This window comes from Octopus bimaculoides, chromosome 11, assembly GCF_001194135.2.
Source record: "Octopus bimaculoides isolate UCB-OBI-ISO-001 chromosome 11, ASM119413v2, whole genome shotgun sequence".
Classification (NCBI taxonomy): Eukaryota; Metazoa; Mollusca; class Cephalopoda; order Octopoda; family Octopodidae; genus Octopus; species Octopus bimaculoides.
Genome location: NC_068991.1, coordinates 16,572,489 through 16,582,925, shown reverse-complemented (window position 1 = coordinate 16,582,925; position 10,437 = coordinate 16,572,489). Strand labels below are relative to the sequence as shown.

At 38.3% G+C, this 10,437-nt stretch overlaps 1 protein-coding gene across 1 annotated transcript in view; it reads left to right on the top strand.

Annotated features, from left to right (window-relative positions):
* The window catches only part of LOC106882721 (serine/threonine-protein kinase D1), a 64,140-nt gene that overhangs the window by 20,683 nt on the left and 33,020 nt on the right, over positions 1–10,437 (top strand). Inside the window, exons 7-9 of the mRNA XM_014933490.2 lie at positions 6,291–6,368; positions 8,661–8,925; positions 10,078–10,112. Coding sequence (XP_014788976.1) covers positions 6,291–6,368; positions 8,661–8,925; positions 10,078–10,112 — 378 coding nt within the window. The remainder of the gene's footprint in view (positions 1–6,290; positions 6,369–8,660; positions 8,926–10,077; positions 10,113–10,437) is intronic.

Here is a 10,437-nt window from a genome sequence, read left to right as displayed (position 1 = left end):
TGTGTGCGCATGCATGTCATCATCATCATCGTTTAACGTCCGCTTTCCATGCTAGCATGGGTTGGACAATTTGACTGAGGACTGGTGAAACCAGATGGCTACACCAGGCTCCAATCTGATTTGGCAGAGTTTCTACAGCTGGATGCCCTTCCTAACGCCAACCACTCAGAGAGTGTAGTGGGTGCTTTTACGTGCCACCGGCACGAAGGCCAGTCAGGCGGTACTGGCAACGGCCACGCTCAAAATGGTGCATTTTATGTGCCATCCGCACAAGAGCCAGTCCATGTGTGTATAGAAAGATGAAGACTGGGCACATAGCATCTGCAATGCTCTAAGATACTCACCGTCCTGTATCAGTCAAGCCATGCAATCAGTAAGCATTCCACTTTGCACTTATGGAGGTTAAACAATATTAATGTCCTCGAAAAAACTCTAGGTGTTGATGAGGACAAAACTGTTTAGTCTGTTCAAAAAGACTTCCAAGTCAGGAACTACTAGGGATCACTTCCTGAAATCGTTATCCTGGCAATGCTACTGAATGATACTCCTGGTTCAAGACAGATTCGGCAGATATTGATGTGACATCAAGCAGGACTGTTGGAGGTGCTCGTAATGCAAACAAAACTGTAATTGTTGCACTCATGCTTTTCTCGGTATTGCTGACTTGCGGAGTTACATAAGAACCACTAGCGTAGCTGGTGGGAGGAGCGGGGTGGTAAGGCGCGGTCTGCCCTGGGTAGCTCTTTTGAGTCTGCTGTAGGCAATATGTATTTTTTGTTAGGTCTGGGGGTGGCACACACTCTAGCTTTGTTAGTTATAAGAACAACTGTTTTCATGCAAAGGATGACTCTGGCTGTTCACTATATCCATCGTGAAAATTACCCCACCATTCCTCTTTAACACGTTAACCACCATGGCCTATTAATGCATGCTGTTTCATTACAAGGAAATGTAATTTTTCTTTCTTTTTTACAATATTTTAAAATTAAACTCGAATATTTAGAAATCATCATCATCATTGATGTAATCGACTTATACCCACTCCCAAAATTTCGGGCCTTGTGCTTATAGTAGAAAGGATTATTGTTGTTATTATTATTATTATTATTATTATTATTATTACTATTATTATTATTATTATTATTATTATTATTATTATTACCTCCACCTTAGCGAAGGCAGAGGTGTTGTTTCAATCATGTTTGTTTGTTTGTCCATGAACAAGATTTCTCAAGAACTGCTGGATGGATTCTAATGAAACTTTCAGGGATGTTTGGCCTCGTGACTGGCATGAACTGATTAGATTGATCCAGCACTGGACAAAGATTCTGGATTATTTTCCCTGTTTTTTATTTAATTTTTGAGAGTGGTCAGGTTCATTTTTAATATTCTCATTTGTGAGAGCAGTTAAGCTTTATTTCAGATATTCTCATTTTAAAAATCATCTCTGGCCAATCATTGAGAGGACAACGTTGGTGCTGCCTTGGCAGAGGTTTGCGCTCTCTGAGTGCTCTTGTTATTATTGAAATATGCTGATATATGTACTCCTCTCTTTAAGCTCCCACCACCACCACCACCACCATCATAACAACAACAACAAAAACAATAATCGTCACCATTGCTACTGTCGCCAATACTATCACCTTTACTGCAACTACTGCAAATCCCAGCAGCACTACTACAATCACCACTGTTAGGAACTGCAAAACAACCTGCTGCTACCTTTCCTACCAACACCAATACTACCACCACTTTCCCCTTATTACCACCACTACTGCTATCATAACTAACATCATAACAAGTATCACCACCACCACCACCACTACCAATGCTAAAGTCCTCACTCCTACGACATCTAAACTTATCAATACTATTACCACTACCCTCATCATCACATCCACAACCTCACCACTACATCCATCATCATCAACATCATTATCATATGCCAGTAAGGGAGTCTCTACATGGTTAATAAATTTACTAGAAACCACAACCAAATCTCTCTCAAATCAGACTCGAGAGCCTTTCAAAAGGTTGCATTGTATATCCTGGTTTTGGTTTCTTTGTGTGCGGGAAAATTACTGGATAGACATGGGTAGGCCGTCTTGGAACATATGTAGGTCCTGGGGCTAAAACACCACCACCACCATCACTGCGGCCACAACAACAACAACAACACTATTATCATTAATACCAACATCCCCAATGTGAATCCTGTGATCCAATTACTGCCACAGCTGCCACCACCTCCACCACAATCATTAATAACACCATTGATACCAGCACCAATACCACCAACACTAGAATCATTGCCAATATCAATGTTACAACCCATACCAGTACCAACACCACCACCACCTGTACCATCACCACCATCATCACCTTCACCGATACCACCGTCTCCACCAGTATTACTCCCACTACCACCATCACCACTACCAATACTGCCATTGCCATCACCATCAATACCAACACCGCTACGACCATTGACACCACCACCACCACTAATACCAACACCAACACAAGTACCACCACATTCACAACCCTATCACTAATGCCTCTACTATCATACCATCACTTCAACCACCACCACCACCACCACAACAACAACACGAATAACAACTTCTACTATCACTACTACTACTACTATTACTACCACCACCATCACCACTACTACCTCCACTACCACCACCACTACCACCACCAGCTCCACCACAATCACCACCATTATTATTTTCATTATTCTTCCTAATTTGAATGAATCAATGGCTTATTGTTATCTTCGTTAAGTCTTTTGTGAATGAAATAATGGACATAGCTGCATACATCCACACACACACACACACACACACACATGTATACATACATAGGTAAGAAGTGTGTGCATTATTTCTATATCTGCATTCATCTATCTATCTATCTATATATCTATCTATCTACATATATATATATATATATCTGTCTATATATATATATATGTATCTATTGTGTATTGTGTATATATATGTGTGTTGTTTACATAAATGTGTATGTATGTATATATACACACGCATACATGCACACACACACACCACACATTTTTCATTTCTCAAATTAGATCTAATCTAATATACATATCTAATGTGTGTGTTTGTGTATGTTTGTATGTGTGCATACACACTCACACACACACACACACATATATACGTGATGGCTGCCCCCTCGTTATCGAGTATGGCCATTGCACGAAGCTTAACTTAACGGTGCTGTGATCGAATGTGACTTTTACACACACACACACACACACACACACACACATATATATAAATAAAAGTGTATTAAATATCATACAAAATAAATTCTTGCTTTATTCATATTATCCCAGCTTCCATAGAAAGTAAATTATTCACTTGGTCGCATTCGGTACTAACTCCAAAGGGATCAAGAATTCTCCAAAACTGGTTAGCAATTATGGGAAAGACAATCTGAATTGCTTGTCTAGAGACAAGAGGACAGCTGTGGACATGTGTTTCTGTGGAAGAAAGTGTCAGGTCATCAACATAGTAGCTGCTCTCCCTTATCTCAAGTTGTTGTTGTTGTTGGCACTCCGTTGCTTACGACGTCGAGGGTTCCAGTTGATCCGATCAACGGAACAGCCTGCTCGTAAAATTAACGTGCAAGTGGCTGAGCACTTCACAGTACCGTTAATGTAGTTCTCGGGGATATTCAGCGTGGCACAGTGTGACAAGGCTGGCCCTTTGAAATACAGGCACAACAGAAACAAGAAGAAACAGTGAGAGAAAGTTGTGGTGAAAGAGTACAGCAGGGTTCGCCACCATCCCCTGCCGGAGCCTCATGGCTCACAACCACATGGTTCCAGATTCCTGGTTCAAACCCACTGAGTGTTACTAGAGTTTGAGTTGACCAAATCCTTGCAGGTGATATTTGGGCAGTGGAAATTGTGTGGAAACTAAAACTGGATGTATGTGTATGTGTGTGTATACATATTCCTTCTCCACCTCTCTTTCTCCCTCTTTCCAGCTAGAGATGCTATGTATTTCCTCTTCAGGAAAACATCTGTTCTTGTCCCTTTATCACACTTTCTCTATATCCCACAGTTCAGGGGTGCGGTCTTGCAAATGTCTGGTGACCTCACTAGTGCAGGTGCCATGAGAAAAGCACCCACTATTACTTTGTAAAGTTGTGGGTTTTAGGAGGATAGAAACCATGCCATAAAATGGAACACACCAGCAAGATGTGGGTGGTCCTGAACCCTTCATGGAACATAATTACCCCCAGATTAAAACTGACAACTTGTCCAGCCCACACTGGTATGGAAAGTGGTTGATTGATGATCGTTATGATGGTGGTGGCGGTGGTAGTAGCAGTGGTGGTAGCAGTGTCAAAGAGGAAGTGTCAGAGGAGAAAGTTGTGTTGGTTTTATTTAATTTTTATATCTTTAGGTTCCTTAGTTCAAATAGTGCTGAGTCTTGATTTTGGCTTTTAACCTCTTCCTCTTCCCAGCAGCAGCACCACCACCACCATCAACACCATCCTCACCAACACCACCTCCATTACCATGAACAATCCCATGGGTTGATATAGTTCACCTTCTAGATATTGCAAACTGGGATGGATTGATTAAATTTGCTGTAGCCCCTCCCCCTCCACCTCACACCAATAGAAGCAACACATGACTACCATGATATGGCCCCACCACCACCACCATCATATAGTGACCACCACCATCATCATTTGCTAAGTTGTGATTGTGTGTCATTGTATGAGAAATCAATAATTATAGTTATGCTTCAAATATATAAACACACACACACACTTGTATGCATACATGTATACATAGTAATGAAGAGATACATGTAGAAGCACACATACACAAAAGAAAAGATGCATTCATACAAGTTTACACACACACACACAAACACACAAGCATAGCACACTCATATAAATACAGGTCCATACACAATTATGTAGATGCACACTCAAATAAACACACATGCAACAAACAAGTGCATACACACTCTCTCTCTTTTTCGGTTATTCTCTATCTCTCTCTCTCCTCTCACTTTCACTCTTCTCTCCTTTCTCTCTTCCACACTTCTCACTATCTTCTCACCCCTCTTCCTTTCTCTCTCTCTCTCTCCCCTCCCCTTCAAATTCCTTGAGACTTCTTGTCTGTAACCATGGATTCCTTGCATAAAAATGTTGATAAATAAACCAGGAAAAAGGAAAGACAGAAGTTGTTTTTCAGAAATAGGAGGAGGAATTTTGGTGATGATTATATTGTCTGGGAGGATGGCCCTATCACATGGGGTGGGGTGGGGATCTAGCTGTTTCATATGGGAAAGGGCTAGCTGTATTTCATGGGAATGCCAGCTGTAGTACATGAGAGACTACCTGTATCACATAGGAGGTTAGTTTTATCACATGGGAGACAAGTTGTAACACATGAGAAGTCAGCTGTGTCACATAAGAGACAAGCTATATCACATGGGAGTTTAGCTGTACCACATTAGAGGCTTACTGTATCACATGGTGGCCTAGCTTTATCACATGCTTTTTATACCTTGATATCATTACATTTAGGTGTACTGCCCTATTTTAATTTTTCCTGTTGAAAATAATCAATAAATGGATATTTGAGATTAATAAATGCAGATAGTAATCAGTATATCTGTTAAACTATGTATGGATGTATGTATGTGTGTGTGTGTGTGTGTACATTTATGTGTATATGTGTGTATGCACACTGTAATATAGTTGCTTATTAATTAGTTACAAGTATGTAATTTTTACTAAAAGAAAACAAAATCTGCACTGTCTAAAAAATTCTCAAAAATTCCAATTTCAATGCATTTTTATCCAAATGAGGTTTTCGTGGTTCTTTTATTATTGAAAATTTCAACTACATATTCAAACACAGACTCAAAGACACATACACATAGATATGTGTGTGTGTGTGTGTGTATAATTCAAAAAGATGAAGAAAAAACACAAGAATAAAACAACAATGTGAAGACGTGGTGCATGCAAAGTATTAAAAAACGCTCAGGGAAAGAAAGGGGCCTCTTTACGTTTCTGACTCACAAGGCTTTGGTTGGCCTGGGGCTATATAATAGAAGACACTGAACCATGTGGTCGGGAAGTAAGCTTCTTACCACACAACTATGTCTGCACCTCTTTATCACAATGCTTCAAGCAAACTACCACATTCTTCATAAAATATATTGATTGATACAAAGTTAATATTTGTTACAATTATATTTATTTTCAACTTCCCATTACTTTTGTAGCGAAAGCGCCATTACTGGAGACTGGATACGAAGACCATAACTCTTTACCAGAATAAAGAAACCACACGATATTATAAGGTAACACGTCTTCAGTGTTTTCTGTTCAATTCATTTTTTGAAAATTATTCTTTTCATTTTGTTAGATTTGATTGAAATGTATAAATATTTCTTACTGTTGGTCTTTTAAAACCATTACGTTTGGTAAATATTTATAAAATATTTGATACTTGTGTGTGTATTGTGTATATGTGTGTGTTTTTGTGTGTATGTGTGTAAATTTATCTATGCATATTTATACATGTATATACTTATATGTTTATATATGTGTGCATGTTTATGTATATATATGTGTGTTTGTGTGCTTACTTTTATAAGTGTATATATGTGTGTATGCATATATGTGTGTGTGTGTATGTATATATATATATATCATCATCATCATCGTTTAACGTCCGCTTTCCATGCTAGCATGGGTTGGACAATTTGACTGAGGACTGGTGAACCAGATGGCTACACCAGGCTCCAATCTGATTTAGCAGAGTTTCTACAACTGGATGCCCTTCCTAACACCAACCACTCCGAGAGTGTAGTGGGTGCTTTTATGTGCCATCGGCACAAAGGCCAGTCAGGCGGTACTGGCAACGGCCATGCTCAAAATGGTGTATTTTACATGCCACCTGAACAGGAGCCAGTCCAGTGGCACAAGTGCAAGGAAGGCAACGCTGGTAACGATTATGCTTGAATGATGGTGCCATCACATGTATATATATAATGGTAATTCAAATGTGTAACAACATAAGTAGTAAACCATGATATCAGTGAAATAGGAGAATATATTTGATATATTATTCCCGTTGAGTACTTGGGGTTTCCCAGCAATCCATGGAAATGAACTTATTTAATTTCCAGTCAGTAATCAACATGCATGCCACCATTCCTCAGCTGTTGTGTGATGCACCTGAGCCTACAAAACTGGCAACATTCTATTATTGCAAATGCACAGCGTACCTAAATCACCACAAGATTAATTAACAATTAGCCAAATGCTTGGCTAGTACAAGTTTATTTTTTTATTTATATAAGTACTGTCTGCACATCAAAGTCACTGTCTTGTTTTCACATAATATAACCAGTGGCAAGATAACTGAGCTTCTATGAGAGAATGCAGGAAATTTCTGAAGTGGCTAAACAGACCACAAAACTTCATTCCAAATCTTTGCCCAATGACATTGTTATCACCTGTCATTGGCCTGCTTGCTCAACTTCAAAATGTAGAAATGAGGATTATTTATTTCTTCCATGCTGCATTTCAATGAAATGAAAACCTGCCATTAATCATATACACATATTTGACCTGCATATGTGCATACTATTGACTCTCCTGAGTTCATTTGCTGTTTGACAGGTATAGATTTTGTGCTGCAGTGTGTCAAGTATCACTCACCTTACCAAGCAAACTTGGTGGGTTTGCCGGTTTCATCACTGACGACACAACTATGCAACTGGTTGTGCTGGGTTACATGTTACCAATATCACTTTTAAGTGACCTGACATAATAACGAGTATGATCTCAAATACAAGCAGCTGAATTGGAGTTCCTCCAAAGGATCTCTGGAGGAACAATACTTGACAGGGTGAGTAGGTCAGAAATCGGGGAAATCACTCCAGATAGAGCCACTACTTCTCCATATCAAGAGGTACTGTGGACATATGATTAGAATGTTTCAGGAATGAATTGCAAGATGCATTCTTCAAGCTGAGCCAACTAGGAGTAGACTAAGGATGAGATGGTTGGATAGCCATTGTCTCAATTGGTTACTCTCGGGAATCCAACTGGAAAGTTAATGACAGTAACTTCTGATAGAAACCAATGAAGGAGGTGCTTAAGGGCTTTAACCTCACAATCCTCCCTGGGGTAGTGGAGGGAGAAGGTGGGTCAGTGGATGCCATGTTGACAAGCTTCATATGGGCATTTTCACCTTGATTGCTCCTTTCATTATTGTCATTAATTTTTTATTGTCTTTTTCTTCTATTTCTGAAATGTCACAATAAACTTTTTCCATAAACTCTTTCCGTAAGCTCTGAGCATCAAACTAATGATTTTGATCATGAACTTAGCTCATCTTTTCTTTTTTCTGTTTTTTCATTATATATGTACATGTATGTGTGTGTGTCTGTATATGTGTATGTGTGTTTGTGTGTGTATATATATATATTTTGAAGAACCTACAAGAATAGGTGCAAGCGCTAATATTTATAAAACATGTGACATATTAATAAAAATCTGTAAATGTACAACCATCCAGATATCTGAGTACCTTATTATTTTTTCCAATATATATATATATTTATAAATACATATCTTTATAGGAAATGCCACTGGAAAAGATATCTTCTGTAGAACATGCAAAACCAGAAATCATAGCTGCGTTTGGAAAATCTCAGCCACATGTGTTTGAGTTTGGGTTCTCTTCAGTTATGTACTACGTTGGAGAAGACTGTGGCTATGGAAAGGATAATGCTGACAGTCTGTTGTCTTCGGCTGAAAGTGGTGTTGGCTTGGAGCAGGCAAATCACTGGGAAATTGCTATTCGCCAAGCATTAATGCCTGTCACTTCGTCAAATGTCCAAGAAGGTAATGCACCATATTAATTTTAATGAATTCTCTGTGATGCAATGTAATTAGCTGTACCCTAAGAAATAATTTTGGAGCTAAACCTTGAAGAAAGTATAAGGGATGGGATTCCAATTTTAATCAGCTTTGATGCAGTTAGAGATACTCATTCCTTCACATTGCTTTTGTCAAATTGTTTATACATCAAACTCAAACATTAGAGTTTGACTAACATATGCAGGAGCCTCTTTGTGGTTGCTATTTCTGCTAGAAATAGCTGCCTAGTATGTCTCATCACACTTAATAATCTTAAGTAAGGAAGAATTCATTAGACGTTTCCTGGTATATTTCATTAGGGTTTACTGAAGACTAAACCATGAAAACAACTATTAGTCTTCTATTATAGCCCTATTCAACTCAAGGATGCTTTTGACAAAGCAATGATTGATCAGCCTGTTAGAAATAACAGCCAAATCTCCTTCAGTCATCTTTAAGAAAAAAGGCAAAGGTTCAGTTTGCTTTTCAACTTCACCAATGAAGAATTGGGTTGATATAGTTATATTATTTACATTATTTACATTTGACAGATATTTGTCCTCATCTTGTTTGTTGTTAACACAATGTTTCAGCTGTTATACCCTCCTTGGGGAAATTTCAAACCTGGGTTCTCATTCCTGAGGTATTCTTCGATGTTACTATTACTATTATGAGTTCAATTCCAGGCAGTGACCTGAATAATCATAATAATAATAATAATAATAATAATAATAATAATAATAATAACATCGAAAAATACCTTAGGAATGAGAACCCAGGTTCGAAATTTCCCCAAGTCACCTGATGAAGGCTGGAGGGTATATCAGCTGAAACGTTGTGTTATCAGCAAACAAGAAGAGGACAAAGTAATAGTTGAACACTGAAAATCAGTGTAATTGACTAACCCCTCCTAAAATTGCTGGCTTTGTGCCAAAAGTTGAAACCATTGATATTATTATTAAGGCAAGTTGGCAGAATCATGCCTGCTTATGGATTTATAATTGTTGTTATATAATTTAAACATTTAAAGCTCCATTTTGTGGAACTGTTCTTGTTAAAGTAAAAACAGAATCTCGTTAATTAAATAACTGTTATTCTTCCATTTGATTTGCCATGCTTTTTTTTTTCTTTTCACAGAGAACTATCTTGATTCTATCGATGAAAAGAAGAAAGTAAGTATCATGATATTCTTTGTTGTGTATCTTTGAATTTCTTCATTTTATCTCATTTGGAATTGGGAGAGAGAGAGATAGTAAGAGAGTAAGAGAGAATGTGTGTGTGTGTGTGTGTGTGTGCATATAGTAGAAATAAAATGGTGTGTCAAAGCATTTGTTGGTATCACATATCTGAGCACTCTTCATGTCTATGGCCTAAACACAACTCTCTCTTTCTCTGTCTCTTATGCTTTCTCTTTCTCTCTCTCTCGCTGTCTCTCTCTTGTGTTCTTTCTCTCTCTCTCTCTCTCTCTCTCTCTCTCTCTCTCTCTCTCTCTCTTGT